This window comes from Boleophthalmus pectinirostris, unplaced genomic scaffold (genome assembly GCF_026225935.1).
Source record: "Boleophthalmus pectinirostris isolate CB_2022bp ecotype Guang Dong unplaced genomic scaffold, ASM2622593v1 HiC_scaffold_6, whole genome shotgun sequence".
NCBI lineage: Eukaryota > Metazoa > Chordata > Actinopteri > Gobiiformes > Gobiidae > Boleophthalmus > Boleophthalmus pectinirostris.
This window is the reverse complement of record NW_026571447.1, coordinates 12727028-12745382: the sequence shown is the minus strand read 5'-3', so window position 1 is coordinate 12745382 and position 18355 is coordinate 12727028. Positions and strand designations below refer to the sequence as shown.

Genomic DNA, 18355 nt, shown 5'->3' with positions numbered 1-18355 from the left:
CATGTACAAAAACACATGCAATTTAACACAAAAATAGTCCTCCTCCAAAGTCTGTGCCCCACATGTTTTTACAAACAGAGGATTAGCTGCGGGCTTCTTGATGAAAAAGACCAAAGTTTATTATTGATTGCTTTTCAGAACTCCCTTGAACAAGAGGTTTTTAATCTCAATGGGATTTTTTTCTGGTTAAATAAAATAAAATAAATTGACAATTACACAAGTCTTGATCTCAATTAAAATTTGATGAATTGCCCACCCTAGTTGGTTAGGTGGTTTACCGAACAGACTTTTTGTATTGTTTTTAAGTATTTAACCACAGATATCTGTTTACCTGTAGAATGTTTTGAATGACACAACAGAACAATGCGAATGACGAGCAGGGAGAGACATTTGTCAAACTGATAGCGTCAGATACAAGCATATACACATCAGTATTGGTTAATCATTTTTATTTAGTTCAAAGTTCACTTGTAGTAGCCCTGTGTCAAGTGTAGATTTTGAAAACTTGAACTAGTAAATAAAGGGATTACAATTTCAGATTCTACTTTGTAATGTTTTTTTCTTATAATGTTTAGCCCTATAATAGTATCATAAGGCATAGTAGTACAAGATAATTATATATAATGACCCTTTGTTTGTGTGAGTTTTTGTGTGGTTCCCCAGGAGTGACCTGTAGAGTCTTTTTCCACACCTTTCCCCTTTTGCTCTTGTGTTTACGGGGAGCTTATATAATCAGGAGGAACAGAGCAGCTGACAGACAGAGACAGCGCGTGGAGCCAAAGAGGAGGAGCTCTACCAACAGTTGTTCTACTTCATGCAACACTGACTGCTTTCAATTGGCTTGTTTAACATTAATACAGAAGTCTATGGTGGGAACCTAAAGAGTCTAAAACTCTTTCACATAGTCTAAAAACTACCTGGACCCTGCATTGTCCATTGTCTTATTGAGATGCACAGATACAGCTCTTTCCGTTCCGATGCTGATTCTGATACTATGACTTTAAATGGACAGTCTGGAATTTTTCACATAGGACCTCATGTCCTAGATAGCCAGAGTGTTGGAGATGTGTGGAGACACTTTGTATAATATTCCATTCAGTCCTTGTATTTGAAGAGGTCACTGGTGCTAGGCTAGTGCATGTCAATGGCCATAGTTAGCCTGCCACTAAAAACGGTCTTACCCACTCCACAAAACATCCGAAGCAAAACAATTATAACACCAGACTGTCAATGTAAATATCTGTGTCGATAGAATAATGTCTGAAATAAAAATAATCTTACATCACATGAATTGTTGCATGTTGAGGGACTAGTTTCTCAGCAGCAGTGGAATTTTACTTTGCTCGTAAGGTAGGTGCTAGGTGGCATCAGTCTTTCTATCAGGAAGTACAACTCGCTGCTGCTGCTGAGACATAAATCCTTCAAATGACAGGTTGGTTTTACTTCTAAAATGATTCTATCAACACAGACACTTACATCAACAAACTGGCGTAATAAAAGATTTGCTTCAGGTGTTTTGTGGAGTCGGTAAGACTGTTTTTATTGGCAGGATAACTATGGCCATTGACGTGCACTAGCCTAGCACCAGCGACCTCTGCACATACAAGGACTGGATGGAATATTTAAAAAGTGTCTCCTCACGTCTCCAACACTCTGGCTAACTAGGAAATTATGTCCTATGTCCAAAATTCAGGACTGTCCCTTTAATTACCTGTCCATACCTGGTATCAACAGGAGTAGTGTAGAGACTGAAAACAGCATTTATTTCCTTTATACAAAAGAAAATAAGACAAAATTGATTCAAACGTGTTATGGAGCTGCTATTTATCTCTCAAGTTACTACTGAACCACTTTGTATTGAAAAAAATGTATATTATGAGACCTTCTGGGCCAGCTATGACCAGTAAATAGTCTTATTGTATCAATAACAGTGTCTCCCCTTGTATTATCACAAACATTTACAGTTTGTATAAGATTAAATAATTCTAATGAAAATGATTGTCTCCTCTGAATCTATGGGGAACAGGTAGTAAACAACGCACACATAAGAACAATTAATCTACAGTTAAAGTTAATCTACATGGATTAGCATTTCAGATCCGAGCGAAGGTCATAAAGCAATCAAAACATATTTGTGCGTGTGTCTGTGTGTGTGTGTGTGCATTCATCAAATTGTGGGGCCTAAAATCTGTATAAACACTCTCTCCCTTATGTGGGAAAACATCAGGTCCCCATGAAAACTTTAGGAGATTATGTATTCCAAAAATACGTTAGTTTTAAAGGTGTGCCGTGTAACTGCCACCTGCTTGTCTCCATGGGGATGTTATTTATTTGTAGCTGATTTGACCTGTAATTTGGTCTGTGGGTCATCTGCTTGTCCCCATGGAAGTAGATATGTTTAATACCATACTGTGGAACACACCAGGCAAAGCAATAACATCTCCAGGGAAACAAACAGGTGGCAGATCCTCCACCAGAAAAGTGACAGAGTAAACTTTCCATTGTTTATAGAGTAAGTATTTGAAACTTCATATTAAAGGTCTATCGTGAGCTTTTAGCCATGCTATAATGTTATAACTTCCTCAAAAACATACCTGGAGTTGTGTTTTGTTTCATTCACACATGTTTGAGTAATCTTCCAAGAATAAAGTTGTAGTTTTCAAGTTAAGAGCTACAATGAGCTAGTTTACATTTAGTCCAGAAGAGATTGGCAATTCCAAGACTGAAATCATCCAAATGACTCTGAAGTTTTTTTTTCTCCGTATCCATTGAAAACATGCAAGAGGCTACCTAGGGAGCTAGCGAAGGACCTAGCTATGGACATTTGAGTTGTTACAGTTTTTTTTTTTTTATACGTTTTTTATATGTGGCAGAAAATGTGGCAGAAGAAAAACTTTGAGGGAAAGAACACAAGGGACTGTTGCACTGTGTGAAATGAACTTTGTTTTTCTTGTTGTGTTCATCTGGCTCCCCCAGACACTGCTGTGATGCTGCAGGACACATAGGAGGGCTCTTCCTCTCTTCAAAATGACCCGACACAGATCTGCTGACCCTACCTGACCCGTCCTCCTCTTAAACTGCACTGAGAACTTTGACTTAGGCACAAATGTGACTGAGACGCGCAGTGAAAAAGTCGCAGCAGCATCAATTGCAACTTTGCTCCAGAATTCCCTCGGGATTAATAAAGTGTCTGTCTGTTTAAAAACATAGTGGCACACTTCCTATATTACCACATAACATCACAAAGTGGAAGAGAGTGTTTTCAGAGACGAAGAAATCAGTCTAAAAATGCAGGGATTGTGTGTTAAACATGGGAATGAAACAAAACACAACTCCAGGTATGTTTGTGATGAGGAAACAACATTATAACAGATCAGAAAATAATATAACAGGGGCCCTTTAACATATCAGTGTAAAAATCAGTTAGAGATGATCGAGGGGGGTGTTTGCCCAGGTGTGTGTTGTGTAAACTCGTGTACAGTTGCTGCTACACTCGCATGAAGCACTACCTTCTACGCGCTGTCAACAACCAGCCAGGCAAATTAAGACAACTTCTGCTTTTCTTTTGTTTGTGTTCTGGACTATTTCCCCTGTTTATGTATCCTGGCGACTTCTGCTTTTCAGGTTTGTTTTGATGTGGAGGTTCCTCTTGACATGTTGATGGAGAGGCACAACGCAGGTCTCTGCATGACAGCAGTTTATGTCATTAACAGGCCCTGGGACTGTGATGCTAACTGTAGGCTCTGCTCTGTCTGAGGCCTGTTAGACTTTAGCCTGAGTTTTATTTTAACAAATTTGACCAGAAAGAGTTGATTTAGTTGGAACTACACCAGGTAAGCTGATTTGTGCTGTTAAACAAGTCTATCAAACACCTACACAGAACCATGAATCTACTTGAATTGATCACAAGTTATTGATTTTCAAACTACCAGAGTAACATTTCACCACAGATATACATATAGAACACCCCCAGCGTGATGTTATTGTAAAGTATCAATAATGTATGTCCAAGCATTGGCCAGATACATATGGATATACAAACACACGGACTTGGCCTAGCAGTCGGAGCACAGGGGAACAACAACTCGAGGTGATATTACTTTACAAAGAATCTGAGACAGGAACTATGTGATATGTAATAAAAACAAGATACTTCATAAATAATAAACTCACAAGAGGAACTACTCATGGGAACAGGGTAGCTAATAGTTTAAAGGTCCTATATTACACAAAAGGTCCTATATTACACAAAATTGACTCTTGTGAGCTTTAAGCCATTTTATAATGCTGTTACCTCATCAAAAACATATCTGAAGTTGTGTTTTATTTCATTTACACATGTTTAAGTAAGGCTTTATTATTAGTCTGTCTAAGTTAACAACTACATTTTACTTTTTGTTCAGTAGAGATTCTAGGAGCTGAAATTATCCAAATGATTCTAGTGTAGGTGTATGGAGTTTAAAAACATGGAGTTAGAGTATGGAGTTTAAATATGCAAGGTTTGTGTGTTCAACATGTGTGAATGAAACAAAACACAACTCAGGTATGTTTGTGACGAGGAAACATCATTATCACATAGATCAGGAAACTGCGTAATATGGGGCCTTTAAGAATGACAGTAAACCTCTCCTGATCTCTGAATTTCTGTGCTAAATATCAGACTTGGTTCAAACTTATAAGATTTCTTTCATTTTCCACAAATCCATAATTCAATCAATGGTAATTTATTCATTAAACCCGGACACTGATGCCCTGTTGGAGTGAAAGGTGTCCACCAAGCTAAACTGAACAAATGCTTATTTTTGTCACCACAAGGAGAAAACTGATCCGATTTCCCTTATTGTGTGACGAAGGGAATAGACACTCCTGTTTGCCTAATTTAATAAGTGACTGCAGCGGGGCCCTGTGGAAATGAAGGCAAATTTGACTGGGGAATATTACAGGAGACTGGAGTGATTCTTATTAGATCTCTTTGAACTCACTGGGGATCATTGGCGAACAACCAATTTTGTATCTACCACAGTGTCACTGGTCAAGACTAGCTTTGCAGTTAGCCTAAAAATCTGAGAGGAGAATTCAATTTACTTTGAATTTACACCCATTAAAGATTTTTTCTGACATTGCTGCAATCAATCATTCATGAGGAGACAGTACCTATATGAGCAGTATTGGGAAGTTAACTGAATACATGTACCGAGAACATTCTGAATCCTGGTCCTCCTTTTCTCTTTCTCTCTCCTCTATACCTCTTTCTCTTGGTCTCTCTCTCTCTCCTCTACTCCTCTTTCACCTGGTCTCTCTCTCTCTCTCTCCTCTACACCTCTTTCTCCTGGTCTCTCTCTCTCGTTCTCATCTACACCCCTTTCTTCTTTCTCCTGGTCTCTCTTTCTCTCTCCTCGACACCTCTTTCTCCTGGTCTCTTTCTCCTCTACACCTCCTTCTCCTGGTGTCTCACTCAAGTGGTATAGAGGATACCACTTTCACTTGGTCTTTCTCTCTCTCTCCTCCTCAGCTCTTTTTCCTGCTCTCTCTCTCCTCTACTTCTCTTTCACCTGGCCTCTCTCTCCGCTACAGCTCCTTCTCCTGGTCTCTCTTTCCTCTACTTCTCTTTCACCTGGTCTCTCTCTCTCTCTCTGTCTCTCCTCTATACCTCTTTATCCTGGTCTCTCTCTCTCTCTCTCTCTCCTCTATACCTCTTTATCCTGGTCTCTCTCTCTCTCTCCTCTACACCTCTTTATCCTGGTCTCTCTCTCTCTCCTCTACACCTCTTTATCCTGGTCTCTCTCTTGCTCTCGCTCTACTCCTCTTTCTTCTTTCTCCTGGTCTCTCTCTCCTCTACACCTCTTTCTCCTGGTCTCTCTCTCGCTCTCCACCTCTTTCTTCTTTCTCCTGGTCTCTCTCTCTCACTCTCATTCTACACCTCTTTTTTCTTTCTCCAGGTCTCTCTCTCTCTTCTCTACTCTTCTTTCAACGGGTTTCTCTCTCTCTCCTCTACACCTTTTTCTTTTTTCTCCTGGTCTCTCTTTCTCTCTCCTCTACACCTCTTTCTCCTGGTCTCTCTCTCTCTCCTCCTCTTTCCCCTGTTCTCTCTCCCCTCTACACCTCTGTGTCATGGTCTCTGTCTCTCTTTCTCCTCTTTCTGCTGGTCTTATGTCAAGTGTTTATGGACTAATAATAATCATACAAGTTTTTGTCACAATGGCTCTTATGCAAATGGGCTGGATTATTTGCTTTTTGTCTGAGATGTGGAAATGGTCTCTCTTTTTTTCATTTGATAATTTGAGAATTTCAGAGTACAGTTACTATTCTAAAATCAAAGAAATACATGACGGTACTTGATCACGTAAATTAGACTTTAAACTGCACATTATTAGTGAGAAAAATAGGAAAAATCGCTCTCATAGTGTGTGTATGTGTCATTTTTTTCTCTAGTAAGTGACAGAGAAAGCAGAACAAGCACTGAAAGAAGAATAAAGTTGTTTTCAATCCGTCTTTACTCTAAAATGTATTTACAACTCTGTGTGAAAGTATTCTAAGTATTCAGAATACAGTACTCTGATTGGATTATGTATCAGAATATGTTACAAAATACATTTTAATGGAGGTATTCAGTATTCTGTAACTAAATACATTTTCTAAGTATTCTTCATAGCACTGTATATGAGTGTACATGATGGAAAAATACAGAATGATACTTGGACTTATATATGCACAATGTACCTTGCGTGTGTAATTGTGCATGTACAGCAACTGATTTTCCAGACAGAGATCATGGCTAATTGCTATTGTTAAAACTGCACATTAACAGTGTCTGTGGAGGCTTCAATAATGTAAGAGAGAAGAAGTGAGGAACGGAAGCAGAACTTGTAGCTACCAGTGTATAATCAATAACCTGAAACAAGTAAGCACACGTGTTATAAAAAACACCTTTGAACAGCCTTAAGTATATTGTCAGTCATATTGTTACTGTAAAATGTATCTTTTATTTATTTTATTTATTTTAGGCCATATCACCCTGTACTACTTGCAAATTTCTGATTCTATGTAAAGGTCATATTATGGAAATTTGGATATGGTTATCTCATCAAAAACATACCCAAAGTTGTTTTTTGTTTCATTCACATGTTTGAATAACCCTTTATTCTTAGTCTGTTTACTTCTCCAAAGCTCAAAATGCTCAGTTCCACAAACAGCTACCTCTTATCTTTTGTTTAGTAAAGACTGGAAATTCCGAGGCTGAAATGATTCAAATGATTCTTGTGAAGGTGTATGCAGTTTAAAAACACAGTGGAGTAGTAATGCTAGTTAAAAACAGTATTAACAAATGACATCACAAGGTGGAACAGAGTGTTTTCTGTTAGAGAGAGGAACCCAGTCTAATATGCAAGATTTGTGTGTTAAACGTGTGACTGAAACAAAACACAACTCCAGGTATGTTTGTAATGAGGAAACAATATTATAGCATAGATAGGATAATATGGGGCCTGTAAAATATGACTCTGTACTATAAATGATTGTATTTCTTTGTATTGAAACGTATGCAATACAATCTCTGATGTTATCATGTGTGTCTCTGTGTTGTGTCCCTGACCTCACTAGGGAGACTGTGTGTGAGACACTTTATATGTCACAGGGGCATTAGAGGTAAGCCGATCCCACTGACGGTTACAATATCCCCCCACAGGTCTGAACTTTACAGCTTATTTTCATAGCTGCTACGGCTTAAAATGTTTGCACTTGTGGCAGCCACTTTTGTCCATCCCTTGGTGTACGTGACCGGATATACCCCCTCAGACTGGGACAGCTGATTTACAGGACTACACAGGCATACAAATCTACTGAAATCTTTTTTTAAAAATGTGATTTGAATGGCGATTTAAATATATAATTAGGTATTGTATTGTGCTGTAAACAAAATATCCTAAATTATCTTATCTGAAGGGCCTATATTTACACTTTTTAAATCTATGTTATAATGTTGTTTCCTCATCACAAACATACCTGGAGTTGTGTTTTGTTTCAGTCACACGTTTAACACACAAATCTTGCATATTTAGGCTGAGTCCTTCTCTCAAACGGAGACATTTTGTTTCACCTTGTGATGTCATGTGGTCATACAGGAAGTGCACACTGTGTTTTTAAACTCTATACACCTTCACTAAAATCAGATGGGTAATTTCAGCCATAATAAATATAAAGTTATATGTAGCTGCTAACTTCAAAACTACCACTACATGACATCACAAATTGGAACAGAGCATTTTTAGAAAGAACAAAATGTGGCTGTTTGCTGCAGGTGTTCCAATCAGTGGGAGCAGGTAGAGGGTGCTCTCGGAAAAAGGATCAAAACTAAAACACAACGAACTCCAGGCACTCCAAATAAGTAGAAAAAGTAAAAAAAATCGCACGAGGAAAAATATAGTTAAAAGGCCTTTATTTGAATGGCCAAAGCCAACATGTTTCGACCTTAACTGGTTTTCATCAGGGCTTAGTAGAGCATTTTTAGCTTTGGAGATGTACACAGACTAATAATAAAAGATTACTCAAACTCAAACATGTGTGAATGAAACAAAACACAAGTTTAGGTATGTTTTGGATGAGGTAACAACATTCTAACATGGCTACACGCTCACAAGAGTAGGACCTATAAGACTTATATAACTAGGTATAATTAGATATTATATTGTCCTTTACCGAAAACAAAATATCCTAAAAAATTCTACTTTAAACAAAATCTACATTATTTTAGACTCAAGCTAGTTCCCTTTTGTAATAATAAGAGTACAAATAACAACTGAAAACCCATTTATTTGATAGGGCTGCAGTAAATCCAGAGCACAGGTCTCCAGTCGCTGGTCACAGTCTCCCTCAGACAGATGAGAGTGCTGGAGCCTTATTTGTTTGTGTAGATGTATTGTTCTGGTGACACCCACAGACCCACTTGGCGTATTAGAAACAATGTAACGTGTCACTGAGCTCAGAATAACCAGCCTGTTCTGTAAACCAATAGTGTTTTCCACCTCAGTGTTAAACAAGTCGGGACAGATAAGATACAAAAGACCTAAGTTTTTCAAGACAGACAAACATCTCAATGTAACAGCGAAATCTGGTTATGCCGGGTTTGTTTACCAGATGACAGGATTATGCAAAACTCACATTACAGCTGTCAAATTAGCAAAAATAACTCACACTGGAATTAGCATGAGAAAAATGTGTTTACTTACAGGGGAAATATTTTCAGTTAAACCATAACCATTAGCCATGTTTCAGCTTTAGCAGACAGTGACTAGTATTTCAAAAGTATTAATAAAACTGTAGTAGCTGTTAACTAAATGTGATTTGAAAATGTTAATACTGCTTCACTATAAATTCAATTACTGACGTTATTGTGATTATGCATTGTTGCTGCTTGAAAAATGAATTTCCTTCCTAGGAAAATAAAGTAATATCTATTAATCTACTGTGTGTGAAAAAAATATAATAACAGTGGTTTAATGGTGTGCACCCTGAACATATATCTTCAAGGTTTTTGCTTCATTCACATTAAAGGGCTTATATTACACAAAATTCATGTAAACTTTCAGTCATGTTAGAATATTGATATCTCATCAAAAACATACCTGGAGTTGTGTTTTGTTTCATTTAGACATGTCTGAATAACCTTGATTTATTCACCTGTCTACATTTCCAAAGCTCAAAATGCTCTGTCCCACCTTGTGATGAAGTATTCAAGTTCACAGCTACCTTTTACCTTTTATTCAGAAGAGATTGGCAATTCCAGGGCTGAAATTATCCAAATGATTTTAGTGAAGGTGTTTGGAGTTTAGAAACAGTAAAGCACTTCCTGTATTACAACATGACATCAAAAGGATTTGTGTTAAATGTGTGTGAATAAAACAAAGCACAACTCCAGGTTTTTGATGAAGAAACATTATAACATAGATCAGAAAATAAAAAAATATGGGCATTTTAATCTATTTTATATGGTGAGATCTTCTTCTTCGAAGCAAACATAGACTCCCCACATGGAAACAATTTAAAACCAGAAATTACTCTTATAACCATCATACATACCAGGGAAGGGCATTCAATGAAATTTTCTTAATCGATCGTCGGGAGAATTGATGATCGATTTTCGATTAATGTTTTTATATTAAAAGTATCATCTTTACTACTATTACTAATTTGCATAAATAAACACAACTTTACAACATAAACCATAATCACTATAGAGCCACATAAGCCTGTTTGAGCTTTGCGCAAGTCTTACAGAAACAAAACTTAAAACCGCATGGCTAATTTGCATAAAAAACAAAACCTCTTGTGTGCTGATGTGGTCAGCTTCTATAGAACTAAAGGACACAACTCAGTGGAATATAGGTGTTCTTTTAGTGACAGAGGGATGTTGATGATGATGGTGAGTCTGTTCTGTGTGTATTTTGCGTTGGAGATGGTTCATGTTTTCAGACATCACCGGGATACTGCGTATACATGCACCATGACGAAACTGGGACGCTGATGTGCATGTAAACGCACTCACTGAGTGGTGCAATGATCTCCAAGGAGGTGCCAGAGCCCAAACGTGGGACGGTGAGGCTGCAACTCCAGTGTTTGTGCTGTCAGATGCAGCTTCGTCTCTATGCACAGCAACTTACATTTGGTTTATCAATTAAAAATTAACATAATCAACGAAATTCTTAATGATCAATTATCAATTATTCGACTAATCATGCCCATCCCTAATACATACTGTACATTACATCTATATATTAGCACCAGCTTCATAATAGCCATGATGCTGATTATTCTCATTCAGATATCATTCCCTTTTGCATGATGTACTAGACATCAAATTCCCTTCTCAATGCAGCTCTTTACGAACAATGCCTCAGGTGATCTCCAAGCACTGTCCCCAACTCTTCTATGCTTTATACAGTACATAATACAAGTCAGTAAAGTCTGCAGTATTTTGTCTAGTGTATTTCGCAAACAGAAAAGTTTCTAGTTGTACCTGGAAGTGAAGGTCCTCTTCTTCTTTTGAGAGGACACTTTCAAGCTGTGAGACATCTGCGACGTCTCTGCCTCCAGCGTCATCTTTGTGGTTTCCATAGTAACGTCCCAGCGGGTACCTGCACGATGAAGACATGTGAGCGAGCATAACAGCAGCCAATCAGAGCGAAGCTGACAGTAACCTTGGTCATAAACAAACGCGCAGAAGAAGAAAGTCTGCTCTCCTGTCTCGAACAGCTCAAGGCTATGGTATCAGATGAGTTTATCAATTCAATAAGAAGCTATTCAGACATAGGTAATTACAGAGCTGGATGTATGGACAGTTTCAACATTTACATTTTATTTTTATTTATTTATTAGCTCAAGGACTGCAACTAGATATAGTGTCTTAAGGACTTGTCTTTATGTTTTTCAATCAAAAAGTGGTGAGCAATGTTAGAAAAACAAGGGGTTTGTTTGTGCTGTTTTAATTTTTTTGCCCTTTAACACAAAAGCAGGTGATCAACAGAAAATTCTCCATGTTAGAAAAACAAGGGCTTCATGCTGTGTTAATTTTCAGAACAAATGGGGTTTAGTGGGAAAAATGTTTTGTCTATTATTTAGTGAAATAATTGTGTTTAGTTTAAGTTGACAAAATTCAGTTTCAATTAGAAACTTGGATCGTGTCTCCACATGTACCTTCTGTTCAATTTTGGATTCATTTTCAACCATATTTGATGAAAATATTGAGGCAATCTTCATGAGAAATAGGAAATGATTGATCCAGATTTTATAATTTTTATCAAAAGCAAATAAAATGCCTTTCTACAAAAAAAAAAATAAAAAAATACACTGGCAAACTATAAATTATTTGCCATTTAAAACTAAACCAGTCTCTTCTTTTTTGTCTGAGCTCTGACCTGTCGCACTTAAAGGTTGTATGGAGGATTTTTTTTTTTTAGTTTCAAATTGTCATTGAAAGTTTAAAATACCGTTACAGAGACGCAGCAGCCTTGTAATTATGATAACCGAAAAAAAAAAAAAAGAATGAAAATCTATCAACTGTGGACGTAATGAGGCCAGATAAACATCAGCCAATAGAAAACGAGGCTGCCTCTTTATCTATTGGCTGTTAGGTCGTCAATCAAACTCCCTACATTTTTTGTGCAACTGACTCTTCGGCGCTCGGGGATTTCGTGGTTTATGCAGCGGTTCTTTGAGGCTTTTTCAAGCTGTAGCTTCCTTGCAATTCGCACAAAGTTTGTCGCGATGGCGGACGAGAATCCACGACAAGTTCGCCGCAAAAGAAAGTCCGAAGGGTCTAAAAACTGACGCGTTGGTCGTTGAAATATTTCTAAACAGGAAACTTCAACTGTAATTCTGAACATGCACTGGATGAAAACAAACGTGATTTCTAGAGTAAAGAGGCGGAAGGAGGAGATGTTTCTACTGAGGCTGTGGAGGAGGAAGGTGGTGTCACACATGCACAACATTTGAAAAAGAACTGTCGCTGTATTTCTTTTCCCGTAAAAAATCCTCTATACAACCTTTAAGTCTACGGCTTCAATGAGATGTACTTATCAATTTAATAAAAAGCAATTCAACTACAGGTAAATGCAGAGTTGGATGTATGCACAGTATTTCAACATTTTATTTGGCACAAGGACTGCAATTGTTTTTCAATCAAAAACTGGTGATCAACAGAAAATACACCATGTTAGACTAGCAATTCATGCTGTATTAATGGGAGTTTAGTGGGAAAAATATTTCTGTCTTTTATTTAGTAAAATAATTATATTTAGTTTAATGACAAAATTCTGTTTCAATTAGAAACTTGGATTTTGTCTCCATGCGTACCTTCTGTTCAATTGTGGTTCATTTTCTACCATATTTGAGGAAAATATCAAGGTCATCTTAATTAAAGAAATAGGCAATGCAAAGGAAATTGAAAACACATATTACTTAGAGCTTGGCCATATAAACAGTATTTTTTTTCCACATCTAGTTCGATGCAGATTTTATACATTTCTTTTTTTTTTGTCTTAATGAAAAACAAATACAATGCCTTTCCATACTCAACATAAACAATACTGATAAACTTTGAATTATTTACCATTTAACACACACACACACACACACAATTAACACAGTAAGATCCCTTCCTTCAAAAGTCATTTACAGATTGGCTGTGGACTTCTTGATTAAAAAGAGTCATATAATGATATATATGATAAGAAATGATCAAAGCTTGATTTTGATTAAAAATTGAGTCATTGCACAGCTAGTACTTGACAAAATTAACTGTAGAGCCAGGTACATTTTTTTTAGTAAATGATAGCAGTTAAAGGTCATATATTAGGCAAAATTGACACTTGTGAACTTTAAGCCATTTTATAATGTTCTTACCTCATCAAAAACATAATTGGAGTTGTGCTTTGTTTCATTCACACATGTTTGAGTAACTTTACTATTAGTCTGTCTAGCTCAAAATGCTCCACCTTGTGATGTCATTTTTCAAGCGAACAGCTATCTTTTACCTTTTTGTTCAGAAGACATTGGCAATTCCATGGCTGAAATAATCCAAATGATTCTAGGTGTATGGAGTTTAAACACAGAGAGGAGCGCTTCCTCTAATTACCGCATGACATCACAAGGTGGAAGAGTATTTTCAGTCTGAGAGAAGAACACAGCCTAAATGTCCAAGATTTGTTTGTAAAACATGCGTGAATGAATCAAAAGACAACTCCAGGTATGTTTTGTTCAAAACTCCACTAGAATTGTTTCAACATTTTAAATCGCTCCTAATGTCAAAAAAACCCCAAACAACTAATGTATGCATTTTAGGTGTATCCAAACTGTACTTTTCATTAGTCATTATTCTAATTTATGGACCCATTCCCCATCCCTCTGCTGAGTTACAGCAAAATGCTAATTTCATTTTCCCCAAGCTCACGCTGAGATGTTTGCTCATCAATCATAAGTCCAAACATATTGAGTCCACTGTCATTGACGACGGGGAAAAAACTGCAGATATTCAGATTTATAGATTTCCTCCACTCTTTGTGCACCAATAATAATTCATCAGATGAGGCTGGCCATTCGGCTGCCCATTCCGGTTGTCATTAATCATGAATCAGCTCTGGGGAAGTCAGTGCACAGATTCAGAACCAAGCCTGCTCTGAGTGATGGCTCCATTCACCCACTCCCAACAGCCAACTCATACTGTGCAGTGACATCATGCTCGGGGTGTATCTCTGTGTTTTTCTATGGCACAATGTTTATCAGTTACCGTGGTGACACAATGCATACAAATATAGCAATAACTACAAAAAAGTTTTGAAACTGTGCAAAAACTCAAGAAAAAATACAAAATGAATTTAAGCAGCACATTTTCAGGAGCTTGTGATCAATGTAAATGTTTATGGCCTTGTTCAGGAGTTTGATTTTCAACAAAAAGGTGAGAGTGACTAACAGAAAAACTGCAGTTCCAGCTAAACCAGTTCTTTCTGATCAGATTGTGTTAAAACAAAACTCAGATTAAAGTCTAAAAAGTGTCAGACAGAGCATTCCTACAGTTAGCATCACACCTCCAGGGAATGTTGATGACATCAGCTGCAAAGTACATGAATATTCTCAGAAGTCTATTGAGTAGTGTTGCTCATATTGATTACACATACATCAGACACACTGAATTCTTTACCCTTCACACAAAGAGTAGAGCTTTGAAGTTGAATTCAAGAATATTAATCAGTAACTATGCTAATGCAGCTACCATCGGGGTCCCCTGCCTGTTCCGACATACCGTCATTACGACATGTCCCTACTTAGACGTGCTGGTATTCAGACACCTCTTAGTATCACTATACCAACACGTCATATGTGTGTTTTGGGCTGTGAGAGTGTCATCTCATTGAGCTAGCGCAATGAACTTGATTGGTTATTTATTTTAGGCTATAGAGTGTTCTCCACAGACAGTCTACATGATGAAATGAATGAAGCACAAAGGGCCCATGCAGTCTCTATTTTAGATTAGATATTTTCCCGAAGGCTGGCTTATGCTCATTTTTTAAAATGAAAGTCTCTTTCCCACGGCTATCAGTTAGGACATTTCCCCACTGTCCGATAACCTATGTGGCCGAAGTATTCTCGGATCAAGTGTTTTACACCGGTCCAAGCATTTTATGATATATGGGAGCACAAAGTATAATAGACTATCACATTAATATTACTCATGTTGGAAAAGCCGAATGTTTGAAAAATAGTAAAGTGCCACTACTCTGACAATGAAAAATAAAAAGTGGAAGTAGTTGGATGCTTGAAAAATAATGTTTTTGCCGCTGCTCTGACAATTAGAAGTCAATGTCTAAAAAGCAGCATATCGGAATAGCAGCGTGTAACCACTAACAACCCCAGCTACGAGTCACTGTCTTCACTAACTAGCTTGAGTAACAGAGCTTCAGATGGAGCAGAGCCTTCAGTTAGCACCACAACCCCAGGAAATGATGATGATATCAGCTGCAAAGTATCAATAAGTTACCTGTTAGCATCACAGTGTCAAGTACCCTCCTCTAGCTGGCCTCTGCCTCACTGATGTCCTGGAGAGCCCAAGCTAACAAGCTCAAGGCTAATAGGCTAATAACCAGGGCAGCTGCGTTTCCTGTTTGCTGAGTTATTCTGCTTTAGACCGGGTTTGTTTGAACACGCAAAGGTCAAACACTGGTACGCCAACAGTGATCCAGCCTGTGGGTTTACTCAAGAGTGAATGCAGAAAAAAAATCTCTATACTCTGCATTTTAAAGGGCTCATATTACACTATTTTCTAATCCACTGTATGTTATAATGTTGTTTCCTCATTGCAAACATACCTGGATTTGTGTTTTGTTTCATTCACGCATGTCTAACACATAAACCCTGCATATTTAGACCGAGTCCTACTCTCAAATGGAAAATGCTGTTCTAATTTGTAATGCCATGTTGTAATACAGGAAGTGCTCCACTGTGTTTTTAAACTGCATACACCTTTAATAGAATCATTTGGTCTCCAACATGGAGCTCGCCCCTACCAAGCAGCTTGCCCAGGGATTTCTGAATTATACATATTGCGCTGAATAACTCTAATTTGATTGATTAAATGTTTATTTCCTTTGTAAATCCATCATTTAGATGCCTATTTTTGTGCACTGATAACTGGATAATGGGTTATGTTTTATAGACATCTAAATGTACCTCATTTTTGGCTTACCATGGCTCTTATATTTACAAATTTTCTGGTGAGAGTATCACTCTGGCATTTTCATTGCTCACAGGAGGAAAAAGGTTAGAGACCCTTGATCTCGATCATTTCAGTCTCGGAATTGCCAATTTCTACTGAACAAAAGTAAAAGGGAGGTGTTAACTTGAAAACTACCGCTTCATGACATCACAAGGTGGAACAAAGCATTTTAAGATTTGGAGAAGTAGACAGACATGTGTGAATGAAACAGAACACAACCCCAGGTATGTTTTTAAGGAGGTAACAACATTTTAACATGGCTAAAAACACAATAGTCACTTCTGTGTAATGCAGGACGTTTAAGTCAGACTTAATCTTTTCTTTCATTAAAGTTTCATTTAGCAGCAATTCACTACAATCAGAAGACCGGCACAACAGCAGTCCTTGAAAGAAGATACTCGGCATGTGGTCTGTGAGTGGAGCCCCTGGAGAGTAATTAAAAAGCACATTCTCCGAGGCCAACAGTAGCGGCTGATTAAGAAGTTCAACTGTGGTGGAATTACATTGGAAAGTGAGAGAGAGATTTGATAAGGTTAAAGTTTAATGAATTTTAATAGATAGTTTTCTTTACTGACTGCTCTTCACTCACTTCATCTTCAAGGACAAAAAAAGAGATTAGCTCCAATTCAAAATCAAACGAGAAACATTTAGAGATGACCAATGCGTTCAGGCAAATTGAATATACAGATAGTGGGTTTAAGCATGCCAAGGCTATTAAATGTGCACTATGTAACTTTCTTGTTGGAGGTCCGTCACCTGCTTGTTTCTGTGGATATGTCTTTGGTCTGCCTGGAATGTTCCACAGTATGACATTAAACAGCTCTACCTTACATTTATTCAATTAAAGGTGGTATTACAGCTCAAAAACACCCAGTAAAACACACATTCTGACTGTGAGCGGGGTCACCTGTCCACAAATCTGACCTGTAACTTGGTCTAGTTTAGTCTCCATGAAGACAAAAAGGTTTTATAGCATACTGTGAAATATTCCAGACAAATCAATAAAGTAAACTTTTCTAGAAAATTTTCATGGAGACCAAACCAGACCAAGTTACAGGTCAGATCTGTGGAAAGGCGACCCCACTCACAGTCATAATGTCTGTTTTCTTGATATTTTTGAGCAGTAAAACCACCTGTAATTGAATAAATCTAAGGTAGACCTGTTTAATGTCATACAGTGGAACATTCCAGGATCAGCAACAGCGTATCCATAGAAACAAGCAGGTGATGGACCCCCAACCTAAAAGCTACAGTGCACCTTCAAAGTCTATGGGAAAAATGAATGGAAAATGGTCGCTGTTGAGCTCCGTCAGGTTATATTATAATAACAATAGGCAAAAATATAAGTGGTAATAATAAATTCTAATAATTTGCAAAAATAGCAAGAGACTTGTGTCAGAAAAGGTATAATTATATAAATGTATATGTACAAGTCAAGTTAAATAAATAATAAAAAAAAATAAAAAAAGACAAATAAATCTCAGCTAAATACAAGAGGTCGTAAGGAGAAACAGTGCAAAGATGATATGATGATCAACAGGACATAGGTTATCTGTTACATAAGGGTGAGTTGTACAGTTGTATGGTATGAATGTAGACCTGCACCTAAAAGTACAGAAAGTAGAAAATGGGACGTACTTTTGTTAGAGAAGCAGGTGAGACTCCACTAGTCCAAAACCACTCTTCTTTATCCTCTCTCTCTCTCTCTCTCGGAATGGCTGCTTCACTTCTGGATGAGCTTTCTCAGTCTGTAACGATGGCTCTCTCCACACGTCTCCTCCTGATGAAGCTATGGGGTCACCCTGGACACAAAGGCCCCTTCAGTGCCAACTATGTGGACAAAACAATACTGTCTGTAAATATAGCTCACTGACCAATCCCCATAGCATACTCTCAGCCCACAAATCTGTATCACTAAATGAGCTCAGTAAACCAGGCACAGATCATGAGCCTGCGCTCAGAGAGACAGCAGTGCAGTGGTGGAAGAAGTAGTCAGTTTTGTCACTTAAATAAAAGTACAGATATCGGAGAAAAAAAACTCAAGTAAAATCATCACATGAAAAGTATTAAAGTACTTGTTTAAAATTGAGCTTA

The 18355-nt window shown here is 37.6% G+C and overlaps 1 protein-coding gene across 3 annotated transcripts in view; it reads right to left on the bottom strand.

Annotated features, from left to right (window-relative positions):
* The window catches only part of myom3 (myomesin 3), a 71352-nt gene extending 53395 nt beyond the window's left edge, over window positions 1–17957 (bottom strand). For 2 of the 3 annotated variants that reach the window (XR_008633483.1, XM_055164155.1), the window contains exons 1-2: window positions 15527–15579; window positions 11012–11129 (exon numbers count right to left, since the gene is read on the bottom strand). Coding sequence is in view for 2 of the 3 variants with exons in the window: in XM_055164155.1 (XP_055020130.1) it covers window positions 11012–11129; window positions 15527–15536 (128 nt within the window). In the remaining variant the exon portion in view is untranslated. Of the gene's footprint in view, window positions 1–11011; window positions 11130–15526; window positions 15580–17899 lie in introns of those variants that run through there. The other variant, XM_055164156.1, reaches the window with a different exon arrangement.
* Window positions 17958–18355: the final 398 nt, after the last annotated feature.